Genomic DNA, 24,840 nt, shown 5'->3' with positions numbered 1-24,840 from the left:
CAAAGAATGTGAGACAGAGCTTTAAAATCCTAGTCCCCAAGGAGAAACTTGGTTTCACCCTCTCCAAGACAGGCCTATTTGTTTTCTTGGAGGTCCATGGTATGTTCAAGACTCTTCTCCAGCACCACAATCCAAAGACATCAATTCTTTTTCTGTCATCCTTAGTCATTGTCCAGCTCTCTAATGCATAGCAAGTAATTGTGAAGATCATGGCGTGGATTAGGTGCACATTAGTCTCTAGACCGACACCGTTGCTTTTCAGTACAAATCATGATAAAAAGTTTAAATAAAAAAAGAGAGATAGAATCTTGGGATATGAGACTGAGAAAATAGGCATGGATTGGATTATGTAATGTTGCAGACCGAGGGTAAAGTATTTTTATAATTATTAATAATTATAAAAACAGGGGGCCAACAGTTCCCATGACTGAAGGCCCCAAGCCATGCTTCTCTGAGTATTTATTGAGAATCATAAGGAAGGTAAACAAAGTAAAATTATAAGGAAGTACAAAACAAAAACAAAGGATAATGGTGAAGTCTTTTGTAGATAAGGCCAAGTTAATTTTTATGCTAATCTCAGAAGGGAGGGATTCAGTTGATACAAACTAATAAAGCCCTTAGTGCCACAAGGTGACCTTCATGTTGTATTAAGCCTTCCTCATTTCCTGATATAGCATTTGGTCTACTATTACTAAATTTGATATTCGGCTTCCCTCAATGTAAAGCTGCATAGATTCTAGTAGAGAGTTTGGGTTCAGTCTTTTTAAGTGGAGAAGGGGCATGATGTTTCTCACGCATTAAGAATGCTTCCTTGTACAATGACTTGTCTATGGAGAAAGACAAGTGTCGGGTTGTGTAGGAGAGTTAGACAGGAGGTGAAACACTAAGACTTGCCCAACTAGTAAATTAGAGAGGCACGTAACATCTCAGTCAGATATGTTAAACCAAAATAATACAAAGACATCAACATCACCATGTTTCAGAGGCAACAATAAATTCAACAAGCAAACAAAACCCCCAAAACAAATCACACACCTTCAAACCAAGATGAGACAGCACAACTAAGTAGCCAAAGTAGAGAGCACAAAAGGGTGGTCTCAACAGAGAGCCAGAAGATCTTCTAGAGAAGAAATGCTAATTTCTTGATAATTACATGTCTTCAGTGTTCTTCATAGCTGACCCTCTAGTGGGCTTCCAGAGGCTGTAAATCGCATGAGAGGAGATTGCTCATCTTTCTCCTAAAGAGCTGCTGGTGGTGTTGAACGTCTTGCCTTGGAGTTGACAGTGCAACTTCCTAACCACTAGGCCACTAGAGGAAGATAAGCTGGTTAAAACCAGCAAATTGAAATGCAGAAGGTGAAGATTAAACTTCAGAAAGCAACAGTATATTGGAAGGAAAAAGAGCAGATTTGGTGAAATGGAACATAGAAGGGGGGAAAATAAATGGATCAAAGAAGAAGTGAGATGTGAGACAAATCCTTTAATACTAGCATGTTACGGGAACAATCAGAAAAAAGGAAAGGAAAAGAAAGAAAGTATAAGAATTATGTGGGTCAGTATCAGGAAAAAGAATTTAAATGTAATGGAATTCCAGGACAGGAGGGGAGGTGAAGCACAAAGAAAATAGTTCAAGATTCGCTCAGAGAAAACTTCCCAAATATTATTAAAATTTAAAACATACATCGTAAATATGCTGAGTGAATCTCAATTGAGGTTGTTGTTGTTAGGTGTTGTTGAGTACAATTCATAGTGACTCTATGAACAACAGATCTGAACCCTGTCGTATCCTGCGCCATCCTCACTTCCTGATACACAGGAGCCCATTGCAGCAGTCACCGTGTCAATCCACCAGGTTGAGGGTCTTCCTCTTCTTTGCCAACCCTCCCCCATTCCAAGCATCATGTCCCTCTCCAAGGAACAGCACCTCTTAGCAACCTGCCCAAAGTATGTGAGATGAAGCCTTGTCTTCCTTGCCTCCAAAGAGCACTCTGGTTGCACCTTCTCTGAGATGTATTTTTTTGTTCTTTTGGCCTTCCATGGGATATTCAGTTTTCTTCTCCAACACCACAGCGCAAAGGCATCAATTCTTCTGTCATCCTTTTTTATTATACAAACTCTCAGATGCACATCAAGTGATTGGAAAGACCGTGGCCTGAATTAGATGCACCATTGTCCTCAAACTGACATCATTACTTCTCAATAATTTGGAGAGGTCCCTAACTGCAGATTTTACCGGTGCACTGGGTTTCATTTTTTCCTGACAGCTGGTACTAAGGGTGTTAATTGTGGATCCAACTAAGATGAAGCTGTTGCCAATTTGAATCTCTTTTCCATCTGTCGTGATGTTGCCTGTTGGTCCAGTGGTAAGAATCTTTGTTTTCTTACATTGAGATGCAATCCATATTGAAGGCTGCCTTCCTGGATCTTTTGCAAACAGTGCTTCAAGTCTTCCTAGCTTTCAGCAAGCAAGGTTGTGTTATCTGCATAACGTAGGTAATTGATGAGTTTCTGATGCCACATTCCTCTTCACAGAGTCCAGCTTCTCAAAAAATTTGCTCAGCATACAGATTGAATAGATGTGGCCGGAGAATACAACCTTGATGCGCTCCCTTCTTAATTTTAAACCATACAGTGTTCCCCTACTCTGTTCACACAACAGCCTCCTGGTCCAGGTATAGTTTTCACATGAGCAGAATTCATTGCAGCATTATTTACAATAACACAGAGATGAAAACAGTGCAAGAGTCCACCAACAGATAAATGGATAAAGAAACCATCCACACAGTGGAATATTATGCAACTCTAAAGATAAGAAAGGGAGTGCTCGTGGCCTTGTGGTGAGGAGTTGTGCTGAGGGCCACTAGAATCCACCAGCTGTTCTGTAGGAGAAAGATGGGTAATATCTGCTTGTGCAATTTATTGCTTCTGAAACCCACTGGAGGGTCAGTCATGAGTCGGTTCTGGCTTGTGGGTATTTAACAGCAACATCAATAACAAAGAGAATAAAAAATTTATGAAACACTGCATAAGAAGGATGCATCTATCTAGAGGACATTCTGCTAAGCAAAAGAGTTCTGTCATAAAAGGACTTTTATGATATGTTGTTGTTGTTGTGTACCTTCAAATTGGAAGTGACCCATAGATGACCCTCTGACAGGTTTTCAGAGGCATTTAATTGCATGGAAAGAGATTTCCCATCCTTCTTCCACAGAGCAGCTGGTGGCCTCGAACTGGGTGCTTTTGTGATTGCAGTGCAGCTTCTTGCGACTAGGCCACTGTGCAACTGTAATTAATGTTACAAAACTAAATGTGTATGAATGATTGGATGAAACCCCAGTGTGATTTGGTAACTTTCACTCAAGGAGATGGATTGACATGGTGATTTCAGCGATGGTCTCTAGAGTGACAGAGATGAGGATGGCACGGGACAGGGCAGGGTTCAGGTCAGCTGTTTATAGGGTTGCTACGAGTTGTACTCGACTCGACGACCCCTAACAATGTTTTTGTTGTTGTTGTTGTTGATTGCCGTAGAGGTAAGCGTGACTCATAGTGACCCTATGAACAAAAGACCTGACACCTTTCTATAACTATCGTCGTTTCTCAAAATTCATAGCTTGTCCAGAGGCATGTTGTTTAGGAAGGGGAGGCTACTCCTGCTTCCAAATACACTACTGAATATTTTGATCAAAGGTTCTGTAGAGGAATCCTGATCAAAACTGTGACAACACTGAGAGCAAATCAGAGAAGGAGATCGTATCCAATTTATAAGGAACTGATTTCTCTCCAAGACGCACCCCACCCAAAGAAAGACCAAGTGGTTTGTGGACAATCTCTGGCACCCACGTCTCCATTCTGTCTTGTGAGGGCAGGTTGTTAGGCAACAAAGTGTCCCTCCCAGACACACCCTAGACAACTCTAGTGACCACAAAACACTCTCTGCAGGAAAATTCCTCTTTTTCCCCCTATATGTCCTCATTTCTATAGGAACCAGTGAAAATACAAGTCTAATTTCCATTTCTTTGAATTCGAGGTAAATTTGTGGTGGACTTTTCAACATGTGTGTTTTGTATTTTTAATTTTTTTTCTGATTGAAAAAGAGATCTACAGTCAATATATTGTTGGATGCCATTGAGTTGATCCAACTTATAGTGGTTCATAGTTAATATATGCATTGAGTCACTATGTGTCATTGAGTGTCATTGAGCTGATCCAGTACATAGTGACTCAATCTACAAAGTAGAGTGGCTGCCCAGGGTTCCCTAGGTTCTATGTGATATTTATTTTTTAATTGAGATTTTAATGAAAGTTTATCAAGAACTTGGATTTCCATTCATTCATTGTTGCACTCTATGTGATATTTATGAGAGCAGATTGCCAGATCTTTTCTCTCATGGAGCCATTGGTGTGTTTGAACCTCCAAACATTTGGTTAGCAGCTGGGTACTGAACAATGGGACCATTTGGGTTTTTACAGTCATTATAGAAAATATGAACATAAAGAAATACATAAAATACATTCAACTGATACACCTTCTGCTGTTTCTGAGTCAGAAACTTCCCTAACTCAGTTCAACTCAACTCATTGTTACCTAGTAGAAACTGACTGAGAGCAGACCCTCCAGCAGGTTTTCAGAGGTAGTAAGCCACACTCAAGGTGATTGTCCATCTTTCTCCTGTGGAGCAGCTTGTGGATTTGAACCATGTGCCTTTGAGTTGATAGTATAACTCCCTATCCACTAGTACACCAGAGCTCCCTTCTCTGTTTTCCTAAAGTGGAGTAAAATGATGAATTCGAAAGAAGAATGATCTATGAGTGAATCCCAGCATATTAACCCCATGACCTCAGGCAACATTTAACAACCGGCTGGTACCAGGGTATACATCAAAACAGAAGGTGTATGGGTGGAGGTGGGGGGTGAAGGAAATGGCAAAGACCTGGTGTGAAAAACAATATATACGAACTTTGTAAATAAACCAGTTTTTTATTTTTCTTTCTTTTTAAAAAAAAAACACCCAAAACACAACAGAAGGTGTAATCCAGTTGCCTTTGGCGGGCTAACTAGTTTTATCAAATATGCCTTGTTTTGTTGTTTTCTGTTAAGTTGGAACAGACCCATAGCTGACCCTCCAATGTGTTTTCAGAGGCAGTAAATTGCACAGGAGGAGATTACCCATTCTTCTCCCATAGAGCAGCTGATGGCTTTGAACTGGGAGCTTTTGGATTGCAGTACAGCTTCTAACCACTAGGCCACCAGAGCTTTCCCACTTGGAGGATAACATCATTGCTACTTTTGAGTTTTCAACAAACTTCCTTAGTTTTTCCTATCTGTCCTTCGCAGCAAAAGAAATAATTGGATGACTGACGATGGAACTCAAGGTTCTTTTAATTTTTCTTCAAGATCTACAAGTGTTAGTCTCTCTACTTTTCTTTCTCAAGGCAATAGAATGATCTCTTTTCTTGGAAGTGAAGAAAGAAATGAACATGTAAACTCATGATCATGAGTCAGTAGATGGAGTGAGGGTCAGATAATACGGGCTCAAACTCATGAGCCTCCAATAGCTTCTTCATTGTTTGGCCCAGAGCCTGATCCCTGAAAGGTTCCATCACCCATTCTGCTCTTGATGTCTTTCATCTGCCACGTAGCAGCTCTCTACAGCATGTGATTCTGGAACTCTCCTTCCCCTTGCACACATTGTTCACTCGGTGTAGGAAACTATCCTCTTTTTTTCCCCCCTAATGACTCAAGTCAGAAACCATTGTTCTACCATTTAAGACAAACTATGCAGGGAGCTTTGGTGGCCTAGTGGCAAGAAGCTGCAACTACAATCCCAGAGGTGCACAGTTCGAATCCACCAGATGCTCTGCCGGGGAAGGAGGGGCACTCTCCTCCTGTACCAGTCAGATCTGATTTGACGGTACACGCACACAAAAATAATAAAAAAAATTTAAAAAGACAAACTATGCTTATTTATTCACTTCTCTTTTTTTGCGTTTCCGTGTTCAGTCACTCAGGACAGAGATCTGATCTTATTCAGCTTTGGAACAGCCTCAACTCCTAGCTCTCATGTTGCATACAGCACATGTTCAACAAAAGTTTTGCAAAATCCTCATCTTAGGTGTATGTACCAGATGCTAACATTTCCATGCCTCCTTGACCCAGCTACTCCCATAGCAAGGAGATGATCCAAAGAAAAGGAAATGACATCGGTGAAGATGCTATAAAATCTGTATTTACTATTTAAAACAAGTTAAAGTTTTATTGACAAAGCACTGATGACCAAATGACAGCATATTATGTCGATGGGATATGACTCATTCATCCCCTTAGTCATTAAACGTCAAGGAAAGAAAGCTGTTTGGGGTCTAATGTAAAGAGGAAAAAATGTAGACTATAAAACCGCCAGTTCATTATTACTCATTTCTATGTATGCATGGAAATAGGTTACCGCTGTTGTTATGTGCCGTTGAGTCGCCTGTAACCCACAGTGACTCTATGTACAGCAGCTCTGAACCCTGCCCTGTCCTGAGTCAGTCTCAATAATTCTGACACACCAAGCCCCATTGCCCCAATTACTATATCAATCCATCTCATTGGGGATCTTCCTTTCCTGAGCTCCCCCTCTAACCTTCTGGGCATGATGTCCTTCTCCAAAAACTGGTCGCTCCTGGCCACATGCCCAAAGTATGTGAGATGGAGCTTCAAAATCCTAGTCTCCAAGGAGAAACTTGATTTCACCCTCTCCTTGACAGTATGTTCAAGACTCTTCTCCAGCACCACAATTCGAAGACATTGATTCGTCTTCTGTCACCCTCAGTCATTGCCCAGCTTTCAAGTGATGGTAAAGACCATGGCCTGGATTAGGCACACTTTAGTCTCTAGACAGACATCGTTGCTTGTCAGTACTCTGGACTGTTGTTAGGTGCCATCAAATCGAGTATGACTCCTAGCAACCCTATGAACACCAGATCTGAGCCCTGTCCTCTGCCATCCCCCTTTTCTCTGACACCCTTGGGCACATTGCTGCAGTCACTGTGTCATTCCATCTCATCAAAGGTCTTCTTCTTTTGTGTTGACTCTGCCTTTCCAAGCATGACGTCCCTTTCCAAGGAATAGCCTCTCTGAGCAAATCTAGGGATGACAATATTGCTAGATGGCTAGATTTCAAGACATTTTCTTTAGCATTATTATCATTTTTCAAGATTTAAAGTTTCAGATCAACCCTAATGTTAACTTTAAAAAAAAAATAAACACAACATTGTTTCCCTGGCCTGAGTTCTTCATGTTGACAAGTGCATGAATGTTGACAAACACATGAATGAATCTCCTTGGAGATGGATGGAGACTTGGCCCAAAGGGATTGGGAGGGAATATTTGAGGCAGTCTGGAAGGATGGAGCAGCAGTCTGTAGTATGGAATGTGCATTGACTGGTAAACCAGTCTCTCTTTCTGTCCATAGTGTAGTGTCACATAGAATATGTAGACTCCTCCAAGTTCCAGCAATGCTATCCCTGCAGTGCAGCAGGGCTGGTTCGGAAAGAGCTGCATTCTGGGAGCCAGACAGGAGGACTGGGACTGTCAATGATTGTTCAGGCTGGAAAGGATGCTCCCTGGATAAGAGGCACCATTATTCCTACCTACAGATGAGGGAATCTGGAGCTCTCTGTGTCCCAAAATACCCAGCGTGAAAGTGACAGAGCTGGCCCTGGAATCCAGCCAGAGTTCTTTCTGTTTTTCCCCTGGGTCTAGGAGCAAGTGTGGACACAAAGGCTGTGTGGAAAGAGAGCTGACAGATTGGAGGGAGGGAAAGCAATGGGAATCGGTATGCGAGACCACATTGGTGGAAGCCACACATTTGAGTTTGAACTTGAAGGAGCAGGCAATGAGGAACACTTGTTGACTCAAAGAAATGAAAGCAGGGTCCTTAATGGCAATGAGGCTGGCTGGGTGTGCATGCTGGTATGGTCATGGAAGAGACGGGTCAGGCATATGGTAGGGTTAGCAGAGAGATCTTGTTCTGTCTGTTCAGAATGACACTCACTTCTACAAATCCTTCAGAACAGATCTCCCTCCATTTCTCATTCTAAGACTGGGATGACAGCTGCCTTGTTATGTACCCCCTCTCTCTGAAATGGCCACTGTTTGTTTCAGAGCTGGGCACCTGAAAGGAATTTTCCCCCGAAGGAGTGAATTTCAGTCCCTTTTCCTCCCATTTATTTTATTGCTGTTGCTGCTCAAAATAGACACAGTGATACATACACCAATTTGACATTTTCTACATAATGACCTTGGGTATGTTCTTTGAGTTGTGAAACCATGTTCATCTGCTTTTTCTGAGTTGTTTCTGCTCTCCTAATGTAAATTCTATGGCCCTGGAGATTCCTGTCTAATCTTTTGAATTGCTGTCATTAATTTGACACTATTTCGAACTATAGTGATATTTGCAGACCGATACTCACTACTCCCTTTCTAGCTAAGCTGGTCTAAGTTGAACTTTTGAAAAACTTCCACCCCTCCCCCCATTGATCAACAATAACAAAATCCTTGACATTCGTAGTAAAAGACATATCTATTTCTTACGCTTGTATTTTGAGCACTACCATCTTTGGAAAAAGACATCGTGCTTGGAACGGTGGAGGGTCAGGGAAGGAGAGGAAGACCCTCAAACAGATCAATCGACACAGTGACTGTCACTGGGCTCAAGTAGATCAGAAATGAGGAGGAGGCTCAAGATAGGACTCGACTCAGCTCCGTTGTTCACGGCGTCGCTATAAGTCTTCGTCAACTTGACAGCATCAATAACAAGAACAATATTCTCCGAAACATTCTCTTTCTGTGAACTTTCCCCCAAAATCACAATTAAAAAAAGAATAATGTGTGCACTGAGACCCTCAATGAGATGGATTGACTCGGTGACTGGGGTAATGGGGGTAGATGTGTCACAGACAATAAGCTTGGTACAGGACACAGCAGGGTTCAGAGCTGTTGTACATAGGGTCACTATGAGTCGCAGGTGACGCGATGGCACATCACAACAACAACCCAACACCAAAAACAAACACAAAACATTCTCAGGTTGTTTTAGGGACACTGGCCTCATTGGTATCTTGCATGTAAAACACAAAAGCTGTCATTTTTTTGGTGTCACTCAAGAGCTCTGGGCTCTCTCTAGGGACATGGCTTCAGAGGTCCCTTCAGAGGTGAACCGAGGTATCTCCATCGCTCGTGTAGTGAGTAAAATTGCTGCTCAGGACACTCTCCTGCCGGATCGACTGTGACTCGGACGAGGAGAAAGTCACACGGACGGGGTGGCCGCACAGGACAGCCAGACACTTCCTGTACAGATGCTGGAGGTACTTCCTGAACTTCTCCCCTGCAAACGCATAGATCAGGGGATTGAGACAGCAGTGACTGAAGGCCACCGTCTCGGTCACACTGGTGGCCAACCTCAGGCTCTTCCTCACGTCACAGCCGGGGAAGAAGTCGTAGCGTTTGAGCGTCTCTAGGAAAATCATGACATTGTAGGGCGTCCAGAAGAGGAAAAAGACGACCACCACGAGCACGATGAGCTTGATGGCCTTGGCTTTCTTGTGGTTCTTGCAGAAGCAGAGCGTCCAGATGATCCTGAAGTAGCAGTAGACCATCACGAGCAGCGGGAGCAGGAAGCCCAGGAGGTTGACCTCCAAGTGGCAGAGCACGGGCCACACCTCCCGGAGGACCTCGGGGTGGTCACCGAAGCACTCGCCTTCGTCCTGCTTGGTGAACATGAACTGCGGAGCGGCCACCAGAATGGCCGCGGCCCAGACGCTGAGGCTCACGGTGACGCCGTGCTGCACTGTCCGGCTCTGGAGGGAGTTGGCGGCCAGGACGATGGCCAGGTACCGGTCGATGCTGATGGCAGTGATGAAGAAGATGCCCCCAAAGAAGCCGATGAAGAAGAAGGCCGTCGTGAGCTTGCACACGGCGTGGTTGAAGCCGTGGCTGCTTAATACGTAGTGGATCCAGAAGGGCAGGGTGGCCACGAAGAGCAGGTCGGACAAGGCCAAGTTCAGGAGGTAAATGTCAGTGACGCTCTTGGGCTTCTGGCTGTGGGTGAGCGCGAGTACCACCAACACATTTCCCACCAGGCCAAAGACAAAGACAAGCGAGTAGAAGATGGGCAGGAAGGTGACCCCAAAGGCCACGATGTCCTCTTCAGGACACGCCTCGGCCTCCGGGTCATACTCATAGTATTCCAGAGTCGGCTCAGGGGAGAGGAGAGACATGACACGAAACCTAGGTCAGAAAGGAATAGAAATAAATTGATTCTCAGAGAATTTGGAATTACTAGAATAATTCTAAATTATTCACATTTGGAATTGTCTTCTTTTTCTTTTTTTTTAGTTTTATTATTTTGTGTGAGTGTACTGTCAAATCAGATCTGACTGGTACAGGAGGAGATTGTTCCTCCTTCTCCAGCAAAGCATCTGGTGGATTTGAACTGTGCACCTCTGGGATTGCAGTATGGAATTGTTTTCTTAAGCTTATTCATTCATTGTTGTATATTTTCTTCTATCCTCCCTCCTCACCTTCTCCCCCAGTCCACTTTGTAATGCACCCCTCGTTCCAGATGGTTATTGTACATATAATACCCAATCACGTTCTTTTTGTTCTTCCTCTTATCTGTTCCAATACAGTATTCATTGTCTATCCACGGTTTTCCTTATTCTCCCCCTAACCCTTCATAGCAGCCCTATTTTTTTTAAAAAAATTTTCTTTTTATTATTGTGTGTGTGTGTGTGTGTGTGTGTGTGTGTATGCGCGCGCGCACGTACCATCAAATCAGATCTGACTGGTACAGGAGGAGATTGTCCCTCCTTTCCCGGCAGAGCATCTGGTGGATTCGAACCGTGCGCCTCTGTGATTGCAGTTGCAGCTCCTTGCCACTAGGCCACCAGAGCTCCCCTATAGCAGCCCTATTTTATAACAGCAGGGTTATGTAGTATTCGTCCTTTTGTGACTGAGATATTTCACTCAGCATAGTTTCCTCCAGGCTCACCCATGTTGCATAATATTTCACAAGTTCACTGGTTTTTTTTAAGCTATTATTATTATTATTAATTTTAATGAAAATTTACAGAGACTTTTTATTTCTATTCTTTCATTGTTGCACTTTTCTCCCTGCCCACCCTTCCCCTCCAGTTCATCCTTCTCTTTGAAAAGTAAAAGAAAAATTCTTTCATTATTATACAATCCCTTCCCCTAAGTCCTCTCCACTGTGCAGCCTTCATTCTGGACTCATGTCATGACAATAATACCTAATCACATATCCCTTTTAAGCAGTTCTCTCTCTCTCATCTGTTTCAATGCCATATACATAATTTATCTCATCTGTCTCAGTCTCCCCTCAACCCCAATGTCAGTCCCATTTTACAACAGTGGCACTATGCACTATTCACAATAGCAAAGAGTTGGAAACAACCTAAGTGCCCATCAACAAATGAATGGATAGAGAAATTGAGGTATATTCACACAATGGAATACTATGCTGCATTGAAAGACAAGGAACTCATGAAATATTATTCAAAATGGACGACCCTAGAGGACATTATGCTGAGTGAAATATCTCAGTCACAAAAGGACAAGTTCGTTGTTTTTAATGCTGCGTAATATTCCATTGTGTGAGTGGACCAGAGTTTTTCTATCCATTCATTGATAGGCACTTGAGTTGCTTCCATCTCTTTGCTATTGTGAATAACAGTGCAATATAAATGGGTGAGTAAACATCTGAATGAGTCACAGCTCTGGTTTCTTTAGGCTATATTCCCATTAATGGAATTTCTGGTTCAAATGATTATTTCTACTTCCAACTTTCTGAGAAAGCACCAGACCACTTTTATAGTGGTTGTACCATTTTACATTCCCACCAGCAGTGAATAAGGGTTCCAATCTCTCCACAACCTCATCAGCATTTGTTATTTGCTGCCCGGTTGAACAATCCTATTGTTACTGGGTTGTGATACTATCTCATAGTTGTTTTGATTTGCACACCTTTGGAATTCTGTCAAGGCCTATACCTGTAGGAAGGTGGATAAAGAGAGATATTGGCTGGCTAGGGTGCCACTGTTTACTGACATTATCCTCAACCAGTGTATACAAGGGAGTGCTGATGGCATAGTCGATATAGAATGATGCTGCTAACCCAAAAGCTGAGCATCTCAGGAGTTAAAATCCACGAGGAGCTCCAATATGGAAAGATAGGCATGAGCCTCCACTGTGATTTATAGCCTCAGAATCCAAGGGAGCATCAGCCCTGGGCAGCTTCTGACTCAAGGGCAATGAGCGTCTCAGTGAGTGGAGAGAGTGCAGACTGCACTCAACTGGTGGTTTGGGGCTCAAACCACAGGAGTCCTGCAGAATAAAGGCCTGGCAATCTGTTTCTATTATCATTGCCCCAAAAATATTCTCTAGAGCAGTTCTGCTCTGTAATAAATGGAGTTTTGTGTTGTTGTTGTTGTTAATTGCTGTCAAGTTGAGCACAACTCATAGTGACCCTATGAACAAAAGACCTGAAGCCTTTCTATAACTATCATCATTTCTCCGCGTTCATAGAGTTTCCAGAGGCATATGGTTTAGGAAGTGGAGGTCACTCCTGCTTCCAAGCCTGTCTTAAACTGGGAGCTCTACCCAAACACTATACAAGTTATGGCATTTGATCCCTCAATGGCACAAAGTTCAGTGTCAGAGCAAACCTAGATTTCTTCAGTACAGCAAATTGACAGAAGAGTTCTGTACGACTTAGAGGAATGTCCCTCCAAAACGTAATAACTCTAGGCCTAAGGGCCACAACTTTTAAATACAAGGCTCCTCCATGAGGTCATAAGTGGGGTTTTAATGAATTAGAATTGGGACGGACTGGATGACAACTTACAACAGCCACTGAACCAACGCGTTCCCCAGCATCACACACTCCACCTTGTTTAATCCTCGGTGCTATTTTATGTTGATGGCTATAGCAGACTCGTTTGACAGAAGAGGAAACCAGATCTCTGGAGGCTCAGTGACTTGCCCAAAGTCACACATGAGGTGGTTCAGTTCACATGAGAATCTAAGCTAACATTGCCTCTTTTAATTTTTTACTTTCAAGTCATCCCAAGAAAGTAATGAGGCAAGACCAGGAAGGCTAGATTAACGGAAACAGAACAACCAGCATGAAAATAGTAAGAATGCCAACATATTGTAGAAAATGCAACCAAGGTCATGGAACAATAGGCATTGTTGTTGTTGTTGTTGTTAAGTGCTGTTGAGTCATAGACCACTCGTAGCAACCCTATGAATGAAAGATCTGAACACTTGTATAACTTTCATGGTGTCAAATGCAATAATGGTTACCCACGGTGGATAGTGTTTGGTGGAGCTGCCTGATTAAAACAAGCTTGGAAGCAGGAGTGGCATCCACTTCCGTAATAGCTTGCCTCTGGAAATTCTATGAACTTGGAGAAACAATAGGTATAAAAATTGTTAAATGAAAACGTAATCTGCTATATAAACTTTCACCAAAAAACAATGAAATATCACATATTCCCTAAAGCTTGCTGGCTTGACTAGCCTGTGGACAAAAGGAGGGAGAGCCGTGAGCAAACGTTGCTGCCGAAATATGCATTTTTTCCCTACTAACTTTCCTCAAACAATTCTCCAACTCTTTCCCCTTTATTTCACTTCCTCCGCTCTCTGGCCCTCATTAGAGAAATACTTCACACGCTCTCCTCAAGCCCTCAGCAGACCAACCCCCAGGAACCCTCATCTTTGTTTTCTGAGACTCATTTCTTTTCTCTTGAGACCAGCAAATCCTCCCCTTCCTTAAACAGACACAGATTAATCAGTTACAGTGTCAGGATTTATAAAGTGAATGCTTGTTCTGGTTTACCCAGAATTCTTATGCTAAAAATCTCACATTCCAGAACCCTTCCAAGTGTATTGCCATCAAATCAGTTGTATCTTATGGTGTCGCCTTCTGTTAGAGGTCAATATTGTTCCACAGAGCTCTGGTGGCCTGGTGGCAAGGAACTGCACTGCCAACCCAAAAGTACACAGTCCGAAACTACCAACTGCTTTTTGGGAGAAAAATGGGCAGCCTCCTTCCATGTGATTTACTGCCTCTGAAAACCCTCTGGAGGGTCAACTATGCATCATTTCTGACTCAAGGGTACACAACAACAAACTGCTCCATGAAGTTTTCTTGACCATGATTTTATGAAGCAAAATACTGGAACTTTCTTTAGTAGATCTACTGGGTGGATTTGAACCTCTATGCTCTAGGCTAACATAACAGCTGCTCACAACTGCTTACACTACCAGGCTCTCAGAAGTCCCTCAGTTCCTCACAAAGTGAGCGGAGCATCATCCTGTACCAATGAGTTGGACTGGAAAGAAAGTGCCACCATCGTCCAGCACTGAGGAGTCCAGGTGAAGGTCTGTGCCCAGCTAGCCATCTGCGATGGGTCTTTGGTGACTCCTTGATGCAGTAATCACCAACTGTGCCCTTCATTTTAGTTTGACCTTGCCTGTCTTATCTCTAGTGTCTTCCTGAGCAGGACTTGAATAAGAGGACATTGCCACATGCCTGTTGGGGGTATAAAAGCCGTCCCACTCTACCTCTCTTCTCAGTCTGGCTGTTCTTTTAACCCCAGGGCTGTTCACACTGAGCAGCGCCTCCTCATACTAGAAACAGAGAGATCACCAGAAACCCGGAGTGTACGCAGAGTTGACACTGCCTCCCTCTCTGCCACAACTAAAACCAAAACTCACACTTACTTAACCAAGGGAGTTTTCACACCTTGCTGAGATAGACTGTCAATTAGGGCCACGGGCATAAACATCAGAGTTTCCCCACCTCGACTTGTGGGCAGCGTGAAGACCCACCCAGCTGGGGCTTAGCTGCTCCTTGCCGGACCTCTGACACATGCCTGGGTCCATCTCCACATCCCACTTTGCTCTTTCTGGATGAAATGGTCCAAAGTTCTCCAATCTTGACGAACCAGCACTGCAAGGGAGTTCTCAAGGCCAAATCTCATGCTGTCCTTGTTCTAGGCTGTATTGTCCTTCTTCACGGAGAGGATGGTTGGGTTGTGACCTTAATCAGTAATATTTGAATTGAACCACATGATAGTCAACTGTTTCTGAGCTCCAACAATGTCAATTCCATGTGGTTCAAATTGATTGACAGATTTGGAGAGGGAGCGTTGTCATTTAGTGCATGTAGCATATTGCAGAGGCTTTAATCTTTCCAGATGTGTTGTTCTGTAGAGGAATGGATGTAGTCAAGTTCATGGTGGCTATAAATTAGGGACCTTCAGGTTAGTCAGTCACCCTCTGTTTTTGCCCTTAGTAAAAATAGCAGCCTAAAGCTGACCTCAAGAGTAGGTCGAAGCCAATTAAAAAGACCATTCCATGTTTGTCTTTAAATGCCCTTGATAATATCTTCACAGACATTTAAAGGGCATTAACAATTTCAGCTTGCTCAGCTCCACAATCAACACTCTTGGCACCAGCAATCAGGAAATGAAAAAATGAGTTGCACTGGGGAAGTCTGCTGTCAGAGACCTCTCCAAAGTGCTAAAGAGTAATGATTTAAGTCTAGGAATTAAAGTGCACCTGATCCAGGCCAGGGACTTTGCAATTACTTGCTATGCATCAGAGAGCTGGACAATAACTAAGGATCACAGAAGAATTCATACCTTTATATAGACCACCAAGAGAACAAATAGGTCTTTCTTGGAGAGGATGAAATAAAATTTCTCCTTGGAGGCTAGGATTTTGAAGCTCCATCCCACATACTTTGGGCATGTGGCCAGGAAGGACCAGTCCTTGGAGAAGGACATCACACTTGAAAGGGTGGAGAGACAGCGCAGGAGAGGAAGACCCTGAATGAGATGGATTGACTCAATAACTGGCGAAATGGGAGTAGGTGTGTCAGAGTCCGTGAGACTGGCTCAGGAATAGGGCAGGGTTCAGAGCTATTGTGTGTAGAGTCACCATGGGTTGTAAGTAACACGATGGCACATAACAACAACAACAACAACAACAAGACCACAAAGTGATTTTTTTTTTTTTTAATTTTGTGTACATGTACCGTCAAATCAGATCTGACTGGTACAGGAGGATATTGCGCCTCCTTCTCTGGCAGAGCGTCTGGTGGATTCGAACCGTGTTCCTCTGGGATTGCAGTGCAGCTTCTTGCCACTAGGCCACCAGAGCTCCCCTCACAAAGTGAATTTGATTTCATGCCAGGCTGTGTGCTTTACATACAAGACCTTCCTACAGATCTTCTTGATAGTGGCCCTGGAACACACAGAGAGAAGAGAGTAGCCAGGTGGACAGAGAGGGCACAGATTGTGGACCTTGGCCTCTGATGACTGGACCTCATATCAGTCTTCTCTGACCAGTAACCTTGGATTAGTGTTGGAACCTTTGAACTTGACTTTCCTCATGATCATTCTCACTTCCACCCACAGCCCAGGTGTGGCCCACTCCGCAGGCTCACACTTAATATATTAAGTTAGCACTGCCACCTTCCAAGCCGAAGCACCTGCTGAAAGGGTTGTATTTCCTGCTTGACGCAGTAGTTCATGGCTAAGCTAAATTCAATAGTAATCTTCATTTGTTTGCTCTAAGACGGGACACTGAAAATCACTTGAAATACTTAGGTGGGAGGCAGCTCCTGTAGGGATGACAGTGAAAACTGATTATTAGTGGACCAGGATGTCACCATCACTTAGATTCCTGGAGATGGGACCATACCCGGGACATGGCCGTCTCCTAAAGGACCCTAGGAATAAAAGGTGCAATCTGCCAACAAAGAAGTTTATCTTTTGCTTTTCAAAGAGAGGAGCAAACTGGGGAGGGGGGGATGGGGGTAAAGAAAAAAGTGCAACAATGAATGAATGAAAATCCAAAATCTCTGTAAATGTTCATTAAATAAAATAAAATTTAAAAAATGCTTCTAAATGCTGTTAGTTTCAAGCTCACATATACATGTAAAAATAGAGATTGCATATGCATTTATTTTATCGTATAGCTTTATCCCTCAGGATGATGTTGTTGTTGTTGTTATGTGCCATCGAGTCGCTTGCAACTCATAGCGACCCCATGTACAACAGCCCTAAACCCTGCTCTATCCTGTGCCAATCTCATTGCCTCTGACACACCCATCCCGATTACCCCAGTCACTGAATCAATCCACCTCATAGAGGGTCTTCCCCTCCTGTGCTGTCCCTCTACTCTACCCAGCATGATGTCCCTCTCTAAAGACCTGTCTCTCCTTACAACATGTCCAAAGTATGTCAGACGAAGCCCCAGAATCCTTGCCTCCAAGGAGTAGCCTGGTTTAACCCTCTCCAGGATGGATCTGTTTGTTTTCTTGGCAGTCCATGGAACATTCCATACTCTTCTCCAGCACCACAGCTCAAAGGCATCAATTCTCCTTCTATCCTCCCTAGTCATTGTCCAACTCTCTGATGCATAAGAATGATAGTAAAATAAAATTAATTGATTGTACTAAAAAAAAAGGTGCAGTCTGTTTCCTTTACTTATAAAATCCTCACCTCAGCTTCCAGATGGAGAGGGGTGTGTGTGTGTGTGTGTGTGTGTGTGTATACATATACACATTATACATATACATATACATACACATATATATGGAGAGAGAGAGATTGATTTGATGGCTTGAAGCATATTGACAAGGCTATTGTCTTTAGCTGCTATCTAGGCAAGTATGACTCACAGTGACCTGAGCCCTGTCCTGTGCTGTACCAGCTTCCCAATCTCTGACAACTTGAGCCCGCGGCTTCTGTCACTGTGTCAGTCCATCTGATTGAAGGTCTTCCTCTCTTTTGTCATCCCTCCACCTTTCCAAGCATGATGTTCCTCTCCAAGGAACTGGAAAGGTGGAGAGTTTAATTAAAGAACTCCCTCTCCCCCCCCCCCTGCAGCCACTTCAAGCGAGATTAAAACTGATCAGAACCCAGCCAGGATGGGACAAGTTGGACATTTGCTCCAAACCGACTTATCAGGCACTGAGTGTCTGCCAGCATTGTCTTAACACTATCTCTTCACTCAGAAACAGTACTCAAGTTTTATCAAGAGGTTTGGCAGGAAGATTATGACTTCACAGAAAAGCAAAGGGGGGAGGAAGCAAAATAATATCTCTATAAAATGCTGCCTGGCCCCATTATCACCCAGAGGACCAAGAAAAGTAGATGGGAAAACCGAATTTGAAGTTATAATATCATTGTGTAGTTCGGATTGTTTGACAGAAGTGATTAACAGTGGATGAAGTTTCACATCCAGGTTTTCATGTTACTCTAGCTGACCCCACACCGCTCCACCCTCAGCAAGGTCTTTTTTCAGGGGAAAATAAAATTAGGGGTTTTCTTAGTCTTCTTCAGAAGACCCTGCGTAGCTGGACCCCAGCCTTCTCAGCTCTCCCTCCTCTATTCGTGGGAGGTGAGAGAAGAGATGAGAAGAAGTTAAGGCAGGGAGCTGAAACAGAAGCTCTGACAGGGTTCTTGAATCAGACTTGAGCTTAGACTACCTTGGTGGGGAGCAAGATGGTGAAAGCCAGTTTCATCAGGTACGGTCTCCCCTCCCCATACCTGGCAAGGCACAAGGTCCACGTGCAAGGTAAGTGTGCCACAGGTACCCAGGCAAGTCCTACAAGAGCAAGAAAAAAGTCACCCGCATAGGGGAAAGTGAGGCCCCCATAAACCCCCACTCAAGCCTACCTGGGAAGTCTATGTGAGGCTGATGACTCTGAAAGAAAAGTCGAAGGATCTAGGCCTGCGGCCGTCTCACACCATGATAGAGCCAGATAGTGAATTCTTTGTGGTAGAAATGAAAAGCAGGGATCGCTTGGTAGCCTCACTGTCCAGCGGAGACTATAAAGACTCCCCTCCAAGTACTAACCACACCCGGCCCTGCTTAGCTTCCAAGATCAGATGAGATCTGGCGCTTTCAGCGTGGTATGGCGGCAGAAGGGAGCCAATAGGGAGCTTGATGTTGATCTAGGAGGAGCTGAGAAGACTTGTGAGAAATGGAGTGAGTCATGAGATGAAAAAAAAAAGGAAGACTGAAGAAAATTCTCAGGACGGTCAAACGTCCAGAAGCCACTTGACAACTATCTGGAAGTAACCTGAGTACAGGTTGCCATGGGGGAGAGTTTGGGGAAAAGAGCCAACAAACCAAAAAAACAACAAAAAGCAGGCAGTTTGAAGAAGGCTGAAGCATTTTTGAGTCTTTCCCTGCCATGGAACACATGTCTCCTGCCTCGGGGTAGACCCCACAGCCTCCAGAGATGAGGCTTCCTCACCAAGCAGTTAGTGACCAGAAGGAACGGATAACAAACCACCCAGAAGGCACAGTACACTGTCCAAGATCAAAAAGAAGCAGCAATGGACCATCTTGAGACTGCCACAGGCATCTACATAGTTCTACTGTTTGCTTCGATGCTCTTTTCCGGTGGCTTATTGGCAAGAAGATGCACTGCAATCGCGAAAGCATGCTGTTGAGACCACCAGCTGCTCCGTGGGAGAAGGATGGGTAATCTCCTCCCATACGATTAACTGCCTTTGAAAATTCACTGGTGGGTCAGCTATGGGTTGGTTCCGACTTGATGGTATACAACAACAACAACAACAATCACCTACCTACAGAAAAGAGGCTGAACTAGAAACTTGGAGAAGACTCAAGGACTAAGTTGTTGTTGTTAAATGCTGTCAAGTCGCCTGCGACTCATAGCGACCCTATGTACAACAGCCCTAAACTCTGCTCTGTCCTGTGCCATTCACACTGTCTCTGACACTCTCATCCCGATTATCCCAGTCACTGAATCAATCCACCTCCTAGAGGGCCTTCCCCTCCTGCGCTGTCCCTCCACCCTGCCAGGCATGAAGTCCTTCTCCAAGGACCGGTCTCTCCTTACATGTCCAAAGTATGTTAGACGGAGCTTCAGAATCCTTGCCTCCAAAGAGCATCCCGGTTTAATCCATTTGTTTTCTTGGCAGTCCATGGTACCCTCAATACTTGGCAGTCCATGGTACCCTCAATACTCTTCTCCAGCACCACAGCTCAAAGGCATCAATTCTCCTTCTATCCTCCTTAGTCATTGTCCAACTCTCTGATGCATAACAAGTGATCGCAAAGACCATGGCCTGTATCAGACGCACCTTAGTCTCCAGAGAGACACCATTGCTTCTCTTTAAGGACCAAGAATGTTGGTAAAACATTTAAGTAATCTGCTTGGGTAGAACTTGTGTGTTACCCAAGACAAAACACAACTCAACTCTGATTTTAGGTCCCAGAAGAAGTGCTGTTCTTTGTGTGGGTCTTTTAGAATACTGTTGTTGTTAGGTGTCAAGTTGTGCGTGACTCACAGTAGCCCTGTGAAGAACAGATCTGAGCCCTGTGCCACCCTCATCATCTCTGACACACGAGTTCACTGCTGCCGTCACTGAATCTATCCATCTCATTGAGGGTCTTCCCATCATGTCTCTCTCCAAGGAATAAACTCTCTTAGCAACGTGCCCAAACTGTGTGAGATGAAGCTGTATCATCTTTGCCTCCAAGGAACACTCTGGCTGCACCTTCTTCAAGCCACATTAGAGAGTGTTTGCATCCCATTTACCACAGTGGTACGACACAACTTGTATTATGCAGGTAACACAATTATGCTTGCTGAAGGCAAAGAGGCCATGAGACACTTTCTGAAGAAGACAAAAAGCTAGAGCACAGGTGATAAAGTTCCTCACTTACTATGGGCATGTTGTTAGGAGAGGTTAGTCCTTAGAGAAGGACATCATGCTTGGAAAGGTGGGGGGACTGCAAAGGAGAGGAAGACCCTCAACCACGTGAGGTGACATGGTGAGTGCAGGAATGAGCTTGAGTGTGTCAGAGGTTGTGAGGTTGGCACGAGATACACAGTGTTCAGATCAGTTGTTCATTGGGTCACTATGAGTTGTACTCAGCTTGGAGGTATCTTCCAACAGCAACAGCATCACGGCACTTGACAGTATCTAATATTGTGGGACTTAACAGTATTTAATACCATAGGACTGCATGGTTTGATGTTGCCTGATTTTCAGTCCTGTTATCTCTTGAGTGGGGGACGAGAAGTCATAAGAACATGAGTCTGAATTACCACTCGCCTTGCAGGGCTTACACACACCCACGGCTCACGCAGGTGAGGGCTGAGCAGCATTCAGCAGAGGTCATCCTAGCTTGTTTGTGATCAGATCCTCTGCAGAGTTCCAGGACTCTCTCAGCTCTCAAGGAGTCCTTCCACCTGAGCACTTGCTCTGCGCTATGCATGTGGTAGAGCCCTGGTAGTGCTCGACTGCTGACTGAAAGTTTGGCAGTTTGAACCTACCACCTGCTCTGAAAGAAAAAAACAGACCGCTTTTGTAAAGACCGCAGCCATAAGCAATTCTACTCTGTTCAAGGGTTGTTACGAGTTATATGCGATAGCACGAAGCAAAGCTTCCCTTGACCTCTGCACCCTCTGCTCAGTTCAGTCAAGGTATTTTTTATTTAAAAAATATTTTTTTAAATTAATATTTTAATGACAGTTTGTAAAGAACTTTCCAATCGTTCATGGTTGCACATTTTCCTCCCTGCCTCCCCTATCACATTTTTCTTTGGCAGAAAAGTTTTTTCATTGTTATACCATCCCCCACTCCCCAGACCACTTTACTATGCAGCTCTTGTTCTGGACTCTTATCATGCCAATAATATCTATCATATGTTCCTTTTATGCAGTTCTCTCCCTCATCTGTTTCAATGTCGTATAGATTATTTATCCCCTCTTTTCTTAGTTTCCCCCCCAGACCTAATGCCAGTCCTGTTTTTACTCAGCATAATATTCTTCAGGGTCACCTATTTTGTATAATAATTAATGAGTTCCTTGTTTTTCAATGCATAGTAGTATTCCATTGTGTGAAAGTACCACAGCTTCTCTAACCATTTGTTTGTTGAAGGACACTTGAGTTGTTTCCAACTCTTTGCTATTATGAACAAAGCCACAATAAACATGGGTGTGTATATTAATAAACTTGGGTGGCAGCTATGGTCTCTTTAGGGTATATTCCCAGTAGTGGAATTGCTGGATCAAACGGTATTTCTAGTTCCAACTTTTTGAGAAAGCGCCATACTGCCTTCCATAGTGGTTGCACCATTTTACACTCCCACCAACACTGAATAAGGGTTCCAGTTTCTCCACAACCTTGCCAGCATTTGTTGCTTGCTGTTCTGTTAAATTTTGCTATTCTGGCTGGGGTGAGATGATATCTTATAGTTGTTTTGATTTGCATCTCTCTAAGAGCTCGGGATTTTGAACATTTCTTAATGTGTTTGACCTCTGAACATCTTCTTTGGAAAGTGTCTGTTCATATCCTGTGACCATTTTCAACTGGGTTTTTCACTTTTCTCTTGTTGTGGTGCTCAAATATTTTATAAATTCTAGACATAAATCTCTTATCTGACATTTCATTACCAAATACTTTTTCCCCAGTCTGTGACTTCCCTTTTTATCTTCTCTGTTTGGAGAAGTGTTTGGATGTGTATAGGGATTTTATACTTAGAAGGTCCCATTCATTTATTTTATCCTCTCCTGGTTGTAGGTTTTTCAGGATGCTTGGAAGACTGTTTATGGTGTTGATTAGGGCTTCTAGGGTTCTTCCAAGCTTTTCTTTAATGGTTTTAGTCCAAGGTCCTTGATCCACTTTGTGTTGGCTTTTCTGTATGGAGTGAAGTGTGGGTCTTGCTTCAGTTTTCTGCAGATGGTTTTCCAATTTTGCCAACACCATTTGTTAAAAAAGACTGTTGTTTCCCCACTTAACTGATTTCATCTCCTTATCAAAAATCAATTGACCATAGGGTTCTCAATTCTACTCCTTTGATCTATGTGCCTGTCATTATACCAGTACCATGCTATCTTGACTACCACGGCAGTGTAGTAAGATTTAAAATCAGGGAGTAAGATGCCTCTTACCTTGTTTCTCTTTTTAAGGAGTGCTTTGCTTATTCAGGGCCCCTTTCCATGCCAAATGAAATTTGAGATTGCCTTTTCCACCTCATTAAAGAATGGAATTGGTATTTGTATTGGGATTGCATTGAACATGTAGATTGCCTTTGGTAGGATTGTCATTTTCACAATATTGAGTCTTCCTATCCATGAACAAGGTATATTCTTTCATTTCTACAGGTCTCTTTTTCTTTCTTGTAGTAATGTTTTGTAATTTTCTTTAAATAGATCCTTTGTGCTTCTGGTTATATTTACTCCCAAGTATTTAATCTTGTGATTAGCTCTTGTGGAGTGTATTGTTTTTCTCAGCTCCAGTTCTGTATTCTCTTTGTCGCTGTAGAGAAATTCAATTTATTTTTGTATGTTGATCTTGTATCCTGCCACTTTGCTGAATTGGTCAACTATGTCCATTAGTTTTTTTGCTGAGTCTTGAGGGTTTTCTAAGTATACTATCATATCATCTGCATAGAGAGATAATTTTATCTCCTCCATTACAATATTGAATAGGAAAGTTGATAGTGGTTATCCTTGCCTAGATCCTGTTCTTAAAGGGAATGCCTTTAATCTCTCTCCATTGAGAACAATGTTGGCTCTCGGGTTTGCATAAATACTTTTTACTATGTTGAAAAAATTCCCCTCTAATCCTGTTTTGTTGAGTGTTTTAATCAGGAAAGGGTGTTGGATTTTGTCAAAGGCCTTTTCTGCATCAACTGATAGGATCATTTGGTTCTTGTTCTTTGCTCTGTTAATGTGATGAATTACATTATTTATGTTGAACCATCCTTGCATACCTGTTATGAGTCCCACTTGGTCATGGTGTATTTTTTTTTGATGTATTGTTGGATTCTATTGGTCAGGACTTTATTCAGAATCTTTACATCTATGTGCCTGAGACATGTTGGCCTATAGTTTTCTATTTTGGCGGTGTTTTTTCCTAGCTTTGGTATCAAGGATATGTTTGCTTCATAGAATGAGTCTGGGAGAATTCCACCGTTCTCTATTTTTCTGAAATAGTTTATGTAGAATTGGTGACAGTTCTTCTCTGAATGTCTGATAAAATTCACTTGTAAATCCATCTGGTCCAGGGCTTTTTTTTTGGCTGGAAGTTGTTTCATTATCTTTTCAATTTTTTCTTTTGTAATTGGTCTGTTCAAGTGTTCAGTTTCGGTTGGTGTCAAGTTTAGGTAGGTTGTGAATTTCTAAGTATTTGTCCATTCCCTCTAGGTTTTCATATTTGTTTGAGTATAGTTTTTCAGCCAAGATTTTCCTAAACAATGTTGAGCTGGGAGTTAGAACTGAAACCAGAAGAGCATTGAATGTGCATTGTGTGTATATGTGTTTGTAGTGTCACACCCCAGAAGAACTTTTTTTGGTAGGATCTCTTGTATAAAAGGGCCTGTTCTCCTCCACCACTGATCCATCCAACTTCCCTCGCCCACTTCCTTTTCTTACTGTTCATTTATTTTTTACACTTTCTCAGATCACCATTGCTCATCGTTTCCAACCAGCTTCTCTCTTTTCTCTACTTCCTTCCTAAGTGACCCAAATCTATCTCTTGTCCCCCAAATCTGGATCTTATTGCCTTTCCTCTCTTTTGCCTTCATGTCCTGCTCCATTTCCTCAGTTGAATCTGTCTTCTTTTAGCTTTTCCCCCTCTTGGTCTCTGTTGGTGGCTCTAAGAGCCCAGGGTGATGACTGGGCCTGATGTACAATCTAAGGCCAAGAAAACTTCTGGGAACTATCTCCCCACCCCCATATCTTGGACCAAGTGAGACCAGAGACTTGCTTG

The 24,840-nt window shown here is 43.1% G+C and overlaps 1 protein-coding gene across 1 annotated transcript; it reads right to left on the bottom strand.

The window, feature by feature from the left end:
* Positions 1 to 9,192: 9,192 nt before the first annotated feature.
* Positions 9,193 to 10,263, bottom strand: CX3CR1 (chemokine (C-X3-C motif) receptor 1). Its single transcript, XM_006890643.1, has one exon. The coding sequence runs from the start codon at positions 10,261 to 10,263 to the stop codon at positions 9,193 to 9,195; it is 1,071 nt and encodes a 356-aa protein (XP_006890705.1).
* Between the last annotated feature and the right edge of the window lie 14,577 nt (positions 10,264 to 24,840).

The sequence above is a fragment of the Elephantulus edwardii genome, unplaced genomic scaffold (assembly GCF_000299155.1).
Source record: "Elephantulus edwardii isolate Elephantulus edwardi_28Jun2011 unplaced genomic scaffold, EleEdw1.0 scaffold00091, whole genome shotgun sequence".
Taxonomy (NCBI): Eukaryota; Metazoa; Chordata; class Mammalia; order Macroscelidea; family Macroscelididae; genus Elephantulus; species Elephantulus edwardii.
This window is presented reverse-complemented; position numbering and strand designations above follow the sequence as displayed.

Coding starts and splice junctions, on each gene's coding strand:
- CX3CR1 (XM_006890643.1), bottom strand. CDS start 10,263: ATGTCTCTCCTCTCCCCTGAGCCGACTCTGGAATACTATGAGTATGAC.